The sequence below is a fragment of the Solea senegalensis genome, linkage group LG7, assembly GCF_019176455.1.
Source record: "Solea senegalensis isolate Sse05_10M linkage group LG7, IFAPA_SoseM_1, whole genome shotgun sequence".
NCBI classification, from domain to species: Eukaryota; Metazoa; Chordata; class Actinopteri; order Pleuronectiformes; family Soleidae; genus Solea; species Solea senegalensis.
In genome coordinates this window covers 11,651,717-11,669,878 of record NC_058027.1, presented here as the reverse complement: position 1 = coordinate 11,669,878, position 18,162 = coordinate 11,651,717, and the positions used below count along the sequence as shown (strand labels likewise).

Here is an 18,162-nt window from a genome sequence, read left to right as displayed (position 1 = left end):
TGCAACAGTCTCATGAGGGGTGGTGGCGTGTGACAAAGTGAGACCTCCGCTAAGCAACAGACCACAGTCAGAGACCAGTATATCAACAAGTGTTGGAAGATTTGTTGTGTGTTGTTGTGGAGCTATGATGACATTTCAGTATGTTTCTATGGAGAAAGTGTTGAAATGCTATGAGGAAATAGCATAACCTTGTTGTAGCCCTGATCAGGTGTTATTGTTGTGCCCAAAATTAACCACAGGTTACACACAGCATTGTCAAGACATGGAAGTAAAAAATGTAAGGCTAGCATATACATGTAGATATTTAACATATTCTGAGAATGTGCTCTGTTCAAACTGTGGTTAAAACAGTACCAACTGTAGACATGTAAATAAGCAATTACATGTTGGTTCTGAAAATATCATCCCTAAGATATGTCATCAAGAATGAAGTTTAGTTGTAATGGAACATAATCTACCATTTACCAAAAGGTTACCATTCCTTCCATCTTATTTTGGCATTCTCAGACTAAATTGGCACTAAAGGGTGACGGTTGTTTTGCAGACATGGCTATTATTGTACTATTGTATTTGGTCATAAATCAAAGTGCAGGGAAACATTTAAATTTGGACCTGAAATTCAGGGAACAGCAAAGTTATAATCCTATGGCAACCTGTAGGCAGTAATTTTAAAGGAGCGTGCTGTACGTTTTAAGTTTAATTTTAATGGATAAGTGATGACTATACAAAGAGGAACAGTCTGGAGATAAAGTAGTATTTATCCTGTGGGGACCATAAATGTCTGGACAAATTTTATCCCATCTCTTAACTCTGTAAGAAAGTGTAAAATGTAGACCATTCAACACGTCATGACTAAAATGCAATCCTCAATTATTGAAAGATATATTAAAGCTGAGAAAGTTCAAAATTATTTGTGGAAAATTAGGGGGCATATCTCCTTCTTACTGTCTGCACAATGCCCTCAAATAATTAACTAATGGAAAATAATGATGTGTCTACTGATTCCCTTAATTTAGAGGGCAGCATTAGTAAAAGGACACATATCTGGCTAATGCAGACAAACACAATGTGATGAGCAAGTGTGGCATTGGAGTACCACACTCATGTTTGGGTTTCACAGTGTATATACATCTTCCAAATATGGAAAACATTACCACATTAATGACAGCCTGGACTTGGCAATGCTGCGTCCTCAAACCCCAGAATCCTGTACTCCTGGTAACTATGGTAGAAAATGTCCTCACATTCACTTTGGGTCATGTTTTTTTTCTTTCAGTGTCATTAGCATTCCTGCAGTGATGATGCACCAAGGTTCTGACTTGACCTTAATCAACTGTGGAACTCTTATTGTTTGAACAGCTTCTGGTGAAATTGAGGACGTCCTGTGGAAGGCATCCAAATCACATGCAACAATGGTTCCTTTTACATCCAAGTAGCTTTATCCTGACCTGAACCCATTTTACAGTGTGTGCTCTCGCCAAAGGATAGCAGTAACTGAAGTAATAATCATGATATTAATAGCTGTGGAAGTATGTACTCTGTTGGAGCCACTGTGGTGAAAATGACTTCCAGAGTCTGTGAGACTTTCAATACTGGCTTCAAGAGCAATAACACTGAAGCTTAATTTCATATGAGTCATTCTTTGATGTGACATGACGGACTGTTTGAACATCATTTCCTCTTGTACTCAGTTGCTGCTGTAACATGTCAAGTCGTAACTGGTATGATTCTGTGCATATCCCCAGAATTAGACATGCATAACGTGCGCAGCTGCACCACAAGAAATTCACAAATAAAGATGATAGACCACATGATGACAAGAAATACTCAAGAATAAGTTAATTCTTGACCTCATTGCTGTAAGTGGTTAAAAGAAGTTATTTAAAGTTTGGGCATTTAAAAGTGAATGTGATTTAATTGTAATGAACAATGTTTGTATAAGTCTCGAAACTAGAGGAACCATGAGTCTGACCGAGCAATGCTTGAATGACAGGTCTGTTTTTCTTTATTTGTTAGACTTTGACCTGAAAGTCTATGCGGGAGGTTAACCAATCTGCTTTTGCAATAAAGTGGTGTCGAGTGTCTTTCCTTTGGGGCATCACTGAACTGGGGGTGGCTCATTTGCTCCCTGCCTTCTGTGGTTTTCACTTGGACACCACAGTTGTTTAAATTCCATGTTAAACCATTGTCTCTACACTGAACATTGTGTGATTAGTTTGGGGTAGTATATGACAGACAATAGAATGCTTGAAACAAAAGACATGTAAAGAATAGAAGCATGTCTAAATTTCTGTAATATATTTGAATTATAGACATAAATGCCTTTAAGGGAGCAATCAGTCCCGAAGTGAATACACCATTCTTCCATCTCCTGAAGACATCTAAATCTTCCAGTGACATTTATAAGACCACTCTGAACCTTTAATAGACACCCACTGTTAAGTCAAGTGCAGGACTGGCTTTTATGTTATGTGAAAAGAATGTTCACAATGCAACACTGTTATTTGAGGAACTCTAAATACTATGTTGGTCTATGATTCTTTTTAATTTTAATAGTTATTATTATTATAATGATAATAAATCAGAAACCCTCATTAATGTAAAAGTTTTTCAATTAGATATCCTTCCTAACACGATTGTGTTGATCAGCAATTTTATTTAATGTGCACTTTAGTCCATTTCACCTGTTAGAATGGTAGCATTATCTTTGTGAGGTTGTTGGCACTGATTTAAGTTATCCGCGTGATAATGCAAGACAAGACGACATGATGAAATTATTTATCAATAGTTCTTGCTGGACATAACTGAACATACTTCATAAGGACAAATAAGGGTTTAACATCTTCTTGGTCAGCCCATGTGTTTTGTGAACAATCATATTTCCTCTAGAAAGCTGTCAGTCCCCCTCCAAAATCAATATTGAAGTGTTTAAAGACAATAAGTTATCAATGTCGCTTTCATTCTAACTTTTGTATTTTGGTTGTTTTCAGGTTATTAGTTGGCGCTCCATATGAAATGAATGGCCCTTACCAGACGGGGGATGTTTACAAATGTTCACTGAGCAAACGAACCAATGGCAATGGTTGCTCCAAGCTCAACTTAGGTATAGTATCACAAATATCTCTCAATTTCAATGAATGCAACATAAGTGTGTGTGTGTGTGTGTGTGTGTGTGTGTTATATATAGGTGTTTAGTTGTCTGCATGCTCTCTCTACACATGTCAGGAAACACCATGGTGGCATGTGGTAAACTAAAGTGTGGGGACCATACCAATCATTCCACTTTTTACTATTTTTTTTAATGGTTTATGTATATTTCCACATGTGTGTAATACCACACATCCCACACCGCATGCTTCTTCATATGGCTTGCACATGTGCTGTGCTGGTTATGTAGGCACATGAAGTTCTGTCAAGTAAACGTTTGGATCTGAGGATGTAGACGCTGGTTTGGCTGCCCAGACAGCAATAACAAACTCAACTCCCAGATGGGGGAACTTCTGTTTGGTCTCTGGAGGAATGGTGCATGTATGTTTTGCATATACAAGTCTGTGTATCCAAAATCATCTCAATGAGATTCATTTTCCTTCAAGGAAGGATATCTCTGACCAATGTATCAGAGCGCAAGGACAAGATGAGGCTGGGAATGACGCTCACATCCAATCCCACAGACAACAGCTTTGTGGTGAGAGCAAGTTTAAAATGTCATCTTTTGAGTTATACCACACTAATGGCCTGTTGCTGTATATAAGAGAAATTAAGAAATGTGTATTAAAATGGAGAAGAGGCCAGATTGACTTTTGATTACATGTGGTCACACCCTCCTTCCTTCCTTGTGGAAGTCCTCTGAGAGCATGAACTTATATTTTTTTTAATAATCTGAGTAATGTTGCTTATGGAGATGTTTTCTGTTATGTTTCAGGCATGTGGGCCATTATGGTCCTATGAGTGCGGCAGCTCTTACTACAGCACGGGCATATGCTCCAGAGTAAATGCAAGCTTCAAGTTCTCCAGAACGATTGCTCCTGCTTTTCAGAGTAAGATTTAAAGTGTCTTTTTAATATGAAAGATTATTCACGGTCTGTTCATAATTACAGCATGGGATTCTATTATGTCTCATATTTAAATGTTTTTCAGGATGTGAGACCTATATGGACATAGTAATTGTTCTGGATGGCTCAAATTCCATCTATCCCTGGACTGAGGTGCAGGCTTTTCTCATCAACATCCTTCAGAAGTTCTATGTTGGACCAGGTCAAATTCAGGTGTGTAAGGAGGGAAGAAATACCTATGCCAATGAGGTAACATATTTAGTGTGGTTAATCTGTTCTTTTATTGAATGACATTTATTCAGTTATGACAGTTGCTGAGAACAGGAAATAAATGCTATAATACTAAAATACTAATTTACTTGGGATGTCCAGTAGTTCATTTGAAAGAGCAGGTCTCCAAAATACTGAGGCTACTGTCTTATGAAATGGCCACAGATTGACTTATGGCTTGCAGCTCTGTGCTGCATGTGGCATATCACTGGATAAACATGTGTCTTTGGACTGTGAGAGGAAGGCAGAATATCCTGTGAAACCCCCCCACACACACTCATACACACAGAATATGCAAACTCTACACAAAAAGGCCTCAGTTGAAGCATGGTTTGAAGGCACCAGCGCTAACCGCTGCACACTGAGTCACTCTGTTCTCTCAATACACTTAAAAAAGCAAAAAAAAAGGAAATTGATATAATGCTGTTGGCAGAATATATATGAAAAAGCAGTGTGTTGAGTAAAAAGGGGTGGTTGTTGGTTAGAGCACCTGATAGCACTTTCAGAATTCTCTCTAGTTTGCAAGATGAATGTGCTCATTTTAGCTGTCATATATCTCTTTGAATGTGTTTTTGACAGGTCGGAGTCGTTCAGTATGGTGAGAAGGTGGTTCATGAATTCAAACTAAGTGACTACAAATCCGTAGAAGAAGTGGTGAAAAGAGCACGCAGTATCAACCAGCGGGGTGGTGAAGAGACCAACACAGCTCTCGGCATCAATGTAGCTCGGTAGATTATTTCCATTTGTACAAAATGAGCAGCTACTATAATACCGCTCCATCATACGATGTCTTACACACAACACAAACATGTCCTTACAGCTCACAAGCTTTCAAACAAGGAGGGCGGCGTGGTGCCAAGAAGGTGATGATCGTGATAACCGACGGAGAGTCACATGACAGCCCAGACCTCCAGCAAGCCATTGAGGACAGCGAGAAAGATGGCATCACCCGATATGCCGTTGCTGTGAGTCTGCTAGACCTATTACTGTTCTGGATTAGATGGTGTGTATTCACTTGGTTTTCTGATGTCTAATAAATTTCCTGTGCAGCATTAGAACACCATAAACATTATTGCGGTGACCTGAGTCTTAAGAGCTAAGTTAACAACAGAGCCAAGAACACTCAAGCGCTCTCAGAGAGAACCAAGTATAAGCTCAGTTAAAGGTGTAAATGATATCTCATGGGTTTTTGGTTTGTGCTGGCACAGTGAATCATTCATTTCCATCCAGTGGCTAAACTGGCTTTAGACATCTGAGCAAATACTCCTAAGTTGTTTGGTCAAAAACCAAGTGGCACTGGTGTGGAAAGTCAAAACTCTAAAATGTTAACCATAGCTACTAAAATGTGCCACATTAAATGACTTGGTTGACACTCAAATGCTCCATGATTGAAATGTCAGTTTATTTGTGTCATCATAGGTCCTCGGCTATTACAACCGTAGAGGAATTAATCCCGAGGCCTTCCTCAATGAAATCAAGTACATCGCCAGTGACCCAGATGATAAGCATTTCTTTAATGTGACTGACGAGGCAGCGCTGAAGGATATTGTGGACGCTCTTGGAGAACGGATCTTCAGTTTAGAAGGTTTTGCAAGAAATTAATTGCAACTTAACTGTTTAAAAATGCCCTTTTTTCATGGAAAGTTAACTTTACCAACATCCTGATCAAGTTGACTATTCAATGAGTTGCTTGACAGAAAAATACCAGCCTCTCAGATATGAGTACTTGTTTTTATATATATATATATATTTGATACAGAATACATTTAAAGTTTGAACTGCTGGATGTTTAAAAATAAATATTTTACGAATATCACTGGATATTGGAATGGACGTTTTAGTACATGTTTGATATTGCAGAGGCTAAATTGTGATAATAATTAAAATATTAAAAAACCTTCACAGACAGATTTCAATGCCATTTTCTAAGAATAAAAAGTGTGGTTGGAAGATGAAGTTTCTCAACCGCTGCTGCTGCTATAGTAGTTCTGATCTGTAAGACTGATTTGTTTACACAGGGACCAGCAAGAATGGGACAGCGTTTGGCCTCCAGATGTCTCAGGCTGGATTTTCCGCACACAACGTTGAGGTGAGTCTGACTATTGCTACCACATCACCCCATACAACAACACACATTGTCTCAATTTCTGGTGCATCATAACTGCTCCCCACAACTTGCCATTCATCACTCTCCCGTCCCCCCTGAGGGTTCTGCTGTGTGGCCCCAGAGGTTTAGGTAATACTGATTTAGGAGCCTCTGACAGGGGAGAGAGGCCACTTTCCACTTCAGCCATGCAGTGATGGGAAATAAGACACTACTTGTTCTCCAGGGAAACGTATTTAGAGAGTAGCTGAGACAAAGTTGAGACAGTCTTACTTCAGAAACATTGTTTTTCTCTTTGCTTGCTTACTATTTGGGATTGTACCTCGGACCATATACTGTAGTTGCAGGTGTGCTGGTTTAGGGCAACACAGCTGTAGAAGGAAGTTAAGACACGGTTATTTTGTACGTGTTCTTCATACCAGTTTAATTGATTACATTCCTCTCATTCTGGCTCTTAACTGTCCTTTGATGCTGCTGCTTTTGAATTCTTCCAATTCTCCTTCACAGTGTGATTTACTGAGGGAGAAATGTCCCTCATTTATGATGAAAAATAAATATGAAGTATAATATTAAGTTCGGTGGCAGAATTGGTTGGAAATTCAGTCCACAAGGTCAGATTCCAGAGATGCTCGACAACACCAACCTGCATGTTGAAAGTAGGATAAGATTATTGGAAAGAATGTAAGGGGTAAAAGTGGAAAACAGTCCTAAAACCCAGATGGTTGAATGCAATGTGTGCCAAATCTGATGGCTGCTTATGTCATATACTATCCAGATGCTTCATGCATCTGCATCCACTGTATGCTGTTTGCTTTTTTAAATGAGTCAGGATTTGCAAGGCAAAGAATTTGCAAAACTGATTCTTGTATTTAATTTAAAGAATAAGCATTAGTTGTTGGACTTGATTTGTGTCTACAGTGTATTGTCTATACAATTTTGAGTGTTCATGAATTACCACAAGTCTGGCCTCCGCCAATAAAATTTTGGAAAAAAAGTGTTCGCATACTAACCAAAGAAAGGCATATGCCCATATATGCAGTAGCTCCAGCAGAAATAGGTCACTCGTTTATAAAATTGAACTGTTTTGGGGTTTCATTCATTTGCCATGGAGACCATTTTGACAAAAACATATAACCACATCGGCATAACACTGCTGTGACGTAGTGCAAGCTTGGTGAGCACACAATTCCATCTTTGAGGAAGGAAATAGATGTTTTGCTCAAACACTGGAAAATGTGTTGTTGGCATATCGTGCATGGCAAGACAAAAAACTTGCTCATTAAGCAGTGAAACCCTGTAATTATAGTGTCAGTATGGCAGACCACTGAAGAAATCCTTCCTGTTCCTTTATGTGTCTGAAACTAAATTCACTTACGAGTTTGTGTGCTTTCTAATTTCTGATTTATAAATAACTCACTGATCAAGTAAAAAAAGTGAACTGATAAGAGGGTTTAAAGTGGGATTTATTGCTTTTGTATATTGTTTATTTTGAGTGAAGGTTCAAATGTATTGTAGTTTTGTGATCATTGATAAAAGCAGCTGTTGGTTTGTCATGAGTAATATAAGTATTTGGTATTTTTAAACATTCAGTACAGAAGATAATATCTTGTATTTAAATACAGTACAACAATATATCAGACTTCAGGTTTCTCTCTGTCATTGACACAAAACTGAGGGTTGGATCCCTTTGAGTTCCACTGGGAAGTTTATTGTGGCTATAGGTTGACTATTTTGATCTATATTGTCTATATGTCTATATTTGCTAAGCTGAATGTATCCACTGTACAATTTTAGCAACATGGAACAGGGACCACTCATTTTAATTTTCCTTTGACAATAGAAATGTTGGATATTAAATTAGTTGACAGAGATAGCAAGTTGTCTTTCAACCCAAAGGTCAATGGTTTGATTCCCGGCTCTGCTAGTTTACATACTGATGTGTCCCTGGGCAAGACACTTAACCCAGTGATGGCTGTGCCGGTAGCATGTGAATGGGTACAAAAGATGTGCTGTATGAATATGTGAATGAATGGATGTGAGTGGGTGAATGGCAAAACTGTAGGGTAAAGCAGTTGAGTGGTCATCAAGTCTAGAAAAGAGCATGATAATACAGAACATTTGGCATTGCCTTATGTGCAGATGCCAGGAACCCTGCTATGTGGGTTCTATTGGACTTCACAGCAGCATTTGATACAGATGACTATTAAGTCTTTATTTCTTGACTGAAACATATGAAAGTATTCACAGCACTGCACTTGTTATGATTGGCAACCTCTTATCTCACACTCCTCTCTCCTGTGGAGTGCCACAGGTTTCTATTCTTGGCCCTATTGTTTTTTCATTATACATGCTACCTTTAGGGGCTCTAATAAGGAAGCACATTATTTGATTTTTGATAGCAGTGTGAAATTTGATAAACAGTTTGATGACCTTGCTCTGTCAAATTTGGCAGGGATTTTAACATTGAAAAGGGTGTTACTCTCATCTGTTCAGCGGCTATTGGATGTCCCCAGGTCAAGATACAAACAGTCTAGAACAGGTTACCCCCTGATTTGATTTACTGGACTGGGAGTTTTTGAAAGTAAACTTAAAACATATTTATTTAGAAAGGCTTTTAATATTCAGCAGCACAGGGAGTGACACTTTCCCAGTTAATAGCACTTAACTGATTCTTATCTGTCTATCTTATGTTTTATTGTATTTTTTCTATTCTATATGTGTTTTTATCATGTATTTTCATGAGAATAACTTTGCTGCTATATTTAAGAGTTAAATAAACCTTGCTTGATTTGTCATGAAATAGTGGTTTGGACTAGGGAGATGTCATTTGTTCATTTTTACTCAGTAAAAACAGCCTGGAAGCTGTTCACTCTTATACTGTAAATCTTGATGCCTTATAATCTCCATTACAGATGGTCCAAGAGATAGCATGGACGCCTGACCTCTAAAAACCTACTGTAAATATGTCTGTACTGTAGCATCATTCACATCACAGTGAATATATGTGCCGTTGCTGTGAAACCTCTACCTAGATTTTGTGCATGACTACACAAACAAAAATTACAGAAGAAAATATAGAAGCATCTGGTATTCAACCAAGCTTCCAAAAACAAAAGCCTTCTGTGACCAAAGGAGCCCAGTAAATTAAAAGATGACTGTAAACAGAAGAGATATTGCTTCCACTTTGGGTTAATTCATATTAAAATGTACCAACACTGCTTCTCACCTACAGGATGGGATTCTGGTGGGTGCTGTTGGGGCTTATGATTGGAATGGAGCGGTGCTGAAAGAAACTCGACAGGGGAAGGTGGTCCCCCCTAAGTCCTCCTACACAGAGGAATTCCCTGAAGAACTTAAAAACCATGGTGCCTACTTGGGTGAGTAACAACTAAAAAGTTAAGGTAGAATACCCTCTAATCCACCTGTTACTTTTGGGGTTCATCCTCCTTTTTGGTGGAGGGATGTATGGTTTCCCTGAAAGAAGACCTGTGGTTTAGCACTAACTGCACAGGCTGCAAACCATCTGTATCTCTTTTCAGTGTACCCATTGCTGCAGTGATTCACATCATATCCATGTCATCTCACTCCACTTGCGCAAACCTCTGCTTTTACCATCAGCAGTTTGTGTGAGAGCTTATCCATCAGGCTGCCAATGGAAGCTATTCTAGACTCAATAGTAATATGAGGTGAAAGTTAAAGCTGGGAAAAAGAGGTATGAAGTATGAAAACGAGACATGAAGGTGGAAAAGTAGATGGAGAGTAAGCGGAATGTTTGGTATAGGAAAAGGCAAAAAAGATGAAATAGAAGACGAAATATGAGAAACCGTGACAATCACTTCTAACTAACTGACTGCAGCTCATTGAGTTTTAACTTCTCGAATTACCACATTTTACAGTTTCCCCTTGAGATCACTCCTACGGAATTCAAACATAAAAGATCAGATATATCACTCTAAACTCACTCAAATAACTGCACTAAAGCCGAGTGTCTGGGATTTTTATTACAACTTGACTATCAATTAATACATTTTATACTTACATCACAAGTAAACAAGATCATCATTAATTCCTTGGCAAAAGTGGGAATGATAAATTGCTGACTCTACATCAGGGTTCTTTTGTCTGGAAGTAGAGGCAGAACTAACACGTTTTATGTTACCAGGTTATACTGTGACCTCTGTGGTGTCGGCCAAAAATGGTCGTCTACTCGTAGCAGGAGCTCCACGATTTAACCACACTGGCAAAGTCATCATCTTCACTCTAAAGAACTCTGGCAACCTGACCATCCTGCTCTCCCTCAAAGGCCATCAGGTACAGATGTATGCAGCACTTACCAGACCTGAGAAAAGGTTGAGCAACAGCATGCTTTTAGAAGAACCTAATAAAACAGTTGTGAAACTGCTTGCACTGGACCTGATGAAGAACATCTTAGTTATAAGAGTCTTAACTAATGCTAGGCATTATTTTACTGTTCCAATGACAACATGCATTGCTGTCTGCCACAGTGTCATCCCACCTCAAAGATAGATCTGTGTGTTGGTTTTAAATTTACTTAACTCTTTTACATTAAAATAATAAATAAAAGCAACTCAATAGATTTGACAGCAGTAAGACAGCTGTTTTGAGTTAAGGGTTGGACTTAACAGACAGACAGGACACAGGAGCTGAGAGAAAACAGGTTTTTTTTTCAAGATTTAATATAAAAAATAGGGAATGAGTGAATCAACACAGTGAATGGATTCAGGAGTCTCAAGTTCATGTGAGAATTTCCAAACAGTTCAGTCTCCATGAGGACAAGTACATTTTAGAGAATGTGCTGACAAAAAGGAGGGTGGGTGTCCAAAGTCTTGTGTGTGGCAGTAGAGGCTGAGTTTAGCAGGCACAGCAGGGCAGGTGATTCGAAGCATTAGGCAAAAACTGGATCATATTTAGGAAGACATAAACATAAAGGCGGAGAGGATGGCAAACACATTTCTAAAGCAAAAATAAATGATGACCTGGCATATTGGTGAAAAGTTTAGTACTGCAGCAACCTGGTGTCATACAGTGATCATAATGTGCTGTATTTTTACCTCAACAAAGCCAGAAATCAAAAATATTTTTATTTGGAAGACGCTGCATTAACACGGCACTCGTCGTAAGATCAAACATTTGATACTGTACAGCAGATCATCTTGATCTATTCCCAAAATATTCACATCATCCTTAACCTTCAGTAACCTGTGAGGACATGTGAGTTTATTTCTCTTTATATCTGGTAACTCTTCTAAAGTGATACTACTGCAGTTGACATGGTACCTTGTCAACAACAGCTCATCCAGAACAGCAGATGTTTCTGAAGAAAACTTTTTTTTATCTTACCGCAGAGAGAGGAGCTTTGTATAGACAGATGTTTCTAATGTTTCTAATCTGAAAAACCAGTAGATGATTTTCCATCCTCTTCTCCAACTAATCCAGTTTTCTCTGTAAAATTATTTACCATCGTAGCATCTGCAAAAGCACCAGGACTTTGGCCTCTTGCTGTGATTCAAGACAGTGAGCCATTTGCTTTTGGTTTTAAATCTTAAAAGTCATAGAGGATCATCAGCAAATTATCAAAACTAAACAGGATGGCATGTTTATTAATGCAGTGGTGTAACGAGTGATGCACATTGTCTTTTATAATCACAGAAGAGAAATATAAAGATATTTGTGTGGCATGACTATACAGTATATCTCATTTATATGTTTCAGATTGGCTCCTATTATGGCAGTGAAATTGCACCTGTGGATATTGATGGAGATGGTATAACTGACAACCTTTTAGTGGCAGCACCGATGTTCTTCAGTTCAGGCATGGAGAAAGGAAAGGTCTACATCTACAGAGTGACAGAGCTGGTATGTATAAACAGGATACACAGATGCTGGCCACATATAGGTCTAATCAACTTAGGACCAACCTACCCCACTACACAGAACTGGGTCAACACCTGTTCAAACTCCAGACTTTCCCAATAATTTCTAACACACCTCACCAGAAGTGTCTGGTAACACACACTGTGCCAGTCTCTGCTGCATTCCAGCTCCACATTTAATACACAGACACACTGCAGGCAGACATTTGACACATGACCTTGTACAGATCAAATGAGGAAACTTTGTCAGGCCATGGTACTGACTTTATTAGATGTGTGGAGTGAACTCAACAGGAAACTATTCCACTCTTTGAAAAAGAAAAAAAGAGTTTCTTTAATAGAAGGAAATGTCCCAGTATGCCAGGTCTGTCTAGTTCACTGGAAAAACCAATGTGCCCAATTGTATTTAATCTACTAAACAGCCATAGAGGATGTACACATTTACATATCTGGCATCATTTAAAGCACATCACATGTTTCAGGCAAAACCTAACAGCTGATAACACATTCCAAGAAATCAGTGTCTGAAACCACATCAGTTAATTGTCATGATGTGATTGAGTTGCATGTTGCTCTAGATCCTGCACAGTGATATAATTCTAGAAAGGTTCAGACTTTAAAGCTGCACAAATCATTTTTACCCAGCATTGCCACATGTCTTAAGAAATGGTGATTCAGCATCTCAGCACATTTCAATGTCTGCTTCAAGGCAGCAATTTAGCACCTTTAGAAATCTCTGCAGTCATAGAGGGATATCTATGACACCTCTGCATTTTAAAGTGACTTTAATCAGTTGTTATAACAATAACATTTTACATAAATTCTTGGAGTGGAAGGTGTTGTTTATAATCACAAAGTCCCAAATAATTATCACCCAAGTCATATTGCCCTTTCATTGTCATTTAACTAAGCAGCAACAGGCATAACATCATCCTTCAGAATATGAACTCCCTTTTCTGAAGCCTCCAGAATGTTAATGTTTTACAAATGGAGGTTCAGAGGCACCACCTGCAATTAGGCTCCTACTGGATAACACTAGCTGTCAATCACTTTATTTCCCTTTAAATGGGAACACAATTTAGAAAACTGACATCATGGTCTATTGAAGAAGACCTGATACTAGTGATAGAGATCATTAACTTTTCTGGAAAATGTTTACTGACATTATAAATCAAGAGAGAAATAGGCGCAACTGCTCATAAACTTCATTTGAAAAGGAGGTCTTTTTACAACCAACAATTCAGTATATTCTTGTTTCCTGGTTGGCTTTAGGAGGAAACCGGAAGACTATGTACATTTTTTATCCATGGTCAATGGTTTTAGCTCATTATTTTGTTTTCCATCCCATGTAATTGTTTTTGCACTGCTGTGACCTCAGTTATAGTTTTAAAAAAAAACATTCTGCTGCAGTCAGCTCTTTTCATCTGCCTCTGTTGTAAGGACTCTCACTTAAATTTAAGTGATTAAAATGACAGCTTTAAAGCTGCTTTAAGTCTAGCAGCTGGTCAAAAATAAAATTTACTTTTTGTCAAACACAGTGGGGAGCTGTTATGACCCTTCATGACCTCCTCACAAACCATATGTTTCCAATTTTAACAGTGCTGAATGTATTATTCCCCATTTCTCTATCAATCTCCCACTTTGCCACACATGTACACATAAAGTAGCTGAGAAGTAAAAGCTACCCCCCTAAATCAGCTCCCTTCCCATTTATTCAACTGAAAAAACAAGTGATCTCATGTTTTGCCTGATCCTAAATTATATTATGAACTCGGATTCCAAGTGGACCAATGATATGCCAGACTGCTGGTGGCCTCAAATACTTGGCCTCCTTTTTGTCAGAATGCTTTGTTTTTCATTTCCAGTTGGTAGTTCCACCTTACTTAACACTATCTAAGAATAGAACAACAGATATGCCAAAGCTATATGGCTTCCTTAGTCCTTCTGTGACCTCAAGGTAAAATTCCTCAGTGTTTGTTGCCAGATGTCTAAAATAGTTGAGCTCAGAGGGTGGAATTAAAAGATTATGAGCAAAATACAGACACGAAAACTGATTCAAACTGTATCCTATTTTACTGCAGGTACTTTGTTTCATTTTTCTAATATAAAATAAAACAGAATGAGTTGACCAAAGATGATTTTGAGATAAGTGGAACAACAAACCAAGTAGGACGTGATCTGTTTGATGTTTGACAGTGAATTTTCCAGACATTCCTATTGTCTGTAATTACTAATCCTTTTTTTTTTCAGAATGTGATGAGTTGTGTGCATGGGGCAGTGTTGATGCACTGAACTTGGCTCAGGTAGTGGTGAATGCTCTCGGAACATATGGACATAATGATATCTGGCAGCAGAATCAAACTTTGGAAAAAGATCAGAGGCTTTCTTTATCTTTTGCTGTGGCTCAAAATGTTTTTGTTGCCAAAAAGGTTAAGGTCTATTTATGATCATTAAAAAGACATTATTTATTTATAAATGCTTTTGTCCAATGTATAAACTGTAAGGGTAAACTTCTTTCATGTTTGAAGTTGGATTTTTAAGTTAATTTTGTTGACAGCAAGATAAGAATGATGTCACTTGTATCTAATCCATCTATAAGCATGTTTTCATAAATAAGATGACCCAGGTGTGTTTGTGTTTCCCTTCATCCCTCAGAATCGTTTCATCCCTGAAGGGGCACTGGAAATCCATAACGGTGGCCAGAATGCCCGGTTTGGTTCGTCACTTGCGCCTGTCCCTGATCTCAATGGTGATGGCTTCAACGACCTGATCGTGGGAGCACCACTGGAGGACGACCACAAAGGAGCCATTTATGTTTTCTTTTGCCAGCACAACAGAATAATTCGCAAATACAAACAGGTACGAGGTGTGAAAACAGTGCAGTGAAAATGAAGTGTAGACATTTTTGCCTTTCTCAAAAGAGTACAGGAGGTTTTATATTTACCAACTTTTGTATCCAGATATGTGAGGTTGAGAAATAATGCAGAGGTCAGTCATTCTGACTCAAGAAGGCTGAGGGTCACTAAAGAAACGGGTAGTCATGAGTATAGACACAACAGTGAATAAAGCAAACAAGTGGTGAACCAAAAGGCCTAAGAGCATAATCTAGGATTTACAGTGGACTGGGAGGAAGGGAGCTGTCACGTAGAGTAAAGGCTCGTGAGAATGCAGGTGGGTGTGGTTATCATGTGACTGAAAATGACACAGAAACACAGTGAAGCACAGTAGCTGCTTCAGTCTACTTCAGAGAAGGGTTGGTAATTTCGAATGAAATATACGCATATTTGCAGCCAACAAACTTGCAAAACCAAACAATGGAAACCCTGGAGAAGGACATTTTTCTATGGTTTGTATTCGAAACAAACAGTGTTGTCCTTTGTTGGCAGTGGAAAGATAAACAAGCCTTTAATGCCACTGAGATAATAACAATACATTAAACAGCATGAAAATACTAAAACACTACTAATAGTTTACTTGTTTGGCTTTGAATTTGAAAAACCTACATGTTTTAACTGGCTGCTCTAACAATGACTTTAGTCATTACATTATAATTTGTGGTTTTGTGATGGTCCTTTTTATTCTATTGCTTGTTCAACAGAGGATTGCAGCAGCAGATTTGTCTCCTGGCCTGCAGTATTTTGGGCGTAGTATCCATGGTACAATGGACATGAACGATGACAGATTGGTGGACCTGGCAGTAGGTTCCCTTGGTGCAGCAGTTCTCCTCTGGTTAGTATTAAAAAAAATAATGTTAAGATTCACGAGTGTCCTGAGAGTCTCACAGGTAATGGTGTAGCTTCTGTGATACTTCCATGCCCTCACAGGTCACAGAGTGTTGTCCGGATATACGCCACTGTCAGGTTTGAGCCCAGTAAGGTCAACATCTTTGTGAAGGACTGTCAGAGAGGTGGCAAAGACGTGACCTGTATGTCAGCCATTGTATGTTTCAACATCACTGCCAGGACAGCCATCCTTCCCACACAGGAAATTGGTAAGCCAGCAAAATAATACACACACTGTGGAAGCATATGTTTCCTATAGTTCTTCCTTGTCTTTGCTTGGTGAAAAGCCCCTAATCATCACAGACTTTTATTTATTTTTCAGCATATGCAGAGTCTTAAAGGAATAAATATGTGTTTCTTAAATGTAAAGCATAGCTGATTGGAGAAAAAGCCTCTCGAAACTGTCAAACCGTTAACAGACCTTTTATCAATTGATATTCTTGAGATTCTTCAGAGAAATTTATATTTTGGATTTTTATATTTATGATATAAAGTATTTTGGCTTTTGTTGTTTGGACATTTGTACATGACAGGTTGAATGATGATTCTGAATATAAAACAACCCTCTGAATATAAATCCTTCATGCTGTGGATAGAACGGACTGTTCAGCATGTGTTTCCCTGTGAAAACTATTATAGAGGCTTTCATTCAGAGTGGCGCCAAAGCAAAATGCATCTTTACTAGAAGATCTGATCTCAATGCTGTTTCTCTGCCGAAGTCTGGCTAGTATGTCTAAACCACACTGCTGAAGTCAAATGTTTCTTGTGTACGTGCATTTACAGCTTTATCTTTCTTGTTATTGGTTCCTCCATTGTTTGCTCACATAGAGTTTAGACCTACAGGTCAGACCCACAGGTGGCCATCCTGCAAATGAATGGGAGCTTTCTCTGCTCATGATTTGGTAAAAGAGATATCATGTCAGTGTCCAGTTTCTGGGGGGAGAGAAAGCAAAGGTGTGGGGGGAGTGTGTTCTGAGTTAACCTCTCGACCCCCTGACATTTTTAGCAAATCTACCAGATGTGCCAAAACACTGTTGAGGACAAAGAGAGGGAGTCATCTTTTCTACCCTGGTTGTGTACAGTGGAACACATTTATTTAATTTGCTTGCCCTTGTGTGGTTAGTAACGTGCAACAGATGTTGTGGTGTTTGTGAATTTGCTGTTGCATAAAATTGAATTTTTCTTTCTTTTTGTGTCATTCACATAAATCTCATGGATATAAAATATCTGTTTACAATATGTGCGTGTTGTGTCTTTGAAGAAGGACTAAGAAATTACTTTTCAGAAGTCCTTCGTAAGTTTTGAGGAAATCTGATGACAGGTGTTACTGTGTAGCACCATAAAGTCATCAGTTTCCACATAGGAAATCTCTTCTCCCTCATAATAAGAACAAAACCTTTGTATATTAAATGATAAATGTAACATGTACTTTCAGCTGCCCAATTCTCTGCTTGAAGTTACAGGAAACACAGTCACAGGTTTAACCTCAATGGATTTTATTTCTTATTCCATTAAAACAAAATGCAATAATTTAAAATAGTGTGGCTTTGAGTCATGCTTTGAGTCAGGCATATGCTGATGTTTAGTGACACTAACCTAAGGCAGAGGCCCATTTATCTTAAACCTTTTGACACAAATAAAAAGGATAGTTTTTGGTTTCAATTGTAATGTATTAACTGTTCCTATAACCCACTAGGAATCAAATATAATGTCTCGATTGCGGAGAGACGTTTCAATCCTCGTGCCATACTGGACAACCTGAACAAAATGCAGCCTCAAAACCTGACCCTCCTTCCCGGAGAGGAGACCTGCGAGCACATCTACTTCCATGTCATGGTGAGGGAATCATATACAAGAGTGCAAGCAGTGCTTTCAAAAAACACTGGTAACTGGAATGAGAGCTGGCTTGACAATATATATTTTGCTCTCTTGCTCAATGGTTATTGTATCTTTAATAGTATGGAGCCTTTATATGAAGTTTAAAAAGCTGTTTGACATGTTTTCTAGATTGTATTAAAAGAAAATCTGTAAGAATCGGTCTTACAATATGATTATTAATC

At 38.4% G+C, this 18,162-nt stretch overlaps 1 protein-coding gene across 2 annotated transcripts in view; it reads left to right on the top strand.

Annotated features, from left to right (window-relative positions):
- itga11a (integrin, alpha 11a) overlaps positions 1-18,162 on the top strand; it is a 61,909-nt gene that overhangs the window by 32,949 nt on the left and 10,798 nt on the right. For both annotated transcript variants that reach the window (XM_044029515.1, XM_044029514.1), the window contains exons 3-17: positions 2,991-3,103; positions 3,594-3,685; positions 3,923-4,037; positions 4,138-4,265; positions 4,902-5,050; positions 5,143-5,287; positions 5,742-5,907; positions 6,341-6,411; positions 9,659-9,803; positions 10,589-10,737; positions 12,160-12,303; positions 14,976-15,179; positions 15,919-16,049; positions 16,145-16,311; positions 17,799-17,938. In XM_044029515.1, coding sequence (XP_043885450.1) covers positions 2,991-3,103; positions 3,594-3,685; positions 3,923-4,037; positions 4,138-4,265; positions 4,902-5,050; positions 5,143-5,287; positions 5,742-5,907; positions 6,341-6,411; positions 9,659-9,803; positions 10,589-10,737; positions 12,160-12,303; positions 14,976-15,179; positions 15,919-16,049; positions 16,145-16,311; positions 17,799-17,938 — 2,059 coding nt within the window. The remainder of the gene's footprint in view (positions 1-2,990; positions 3,104-3,593; positions 3,686-3,922; positions 4,038-4,137; positions 4,266-4,901; positions 5,051-5,142; positions 5,288-5,741; positions 5,908-6,340; positions 6,412-9,658; positions 9,804-10,588; positions 10,738-12,159; positions 12,304-14,975; positions 15,180-15,918; positions 16,050-16,144; positions 16,312-17,798; positions 17,939-18,162) is intronic.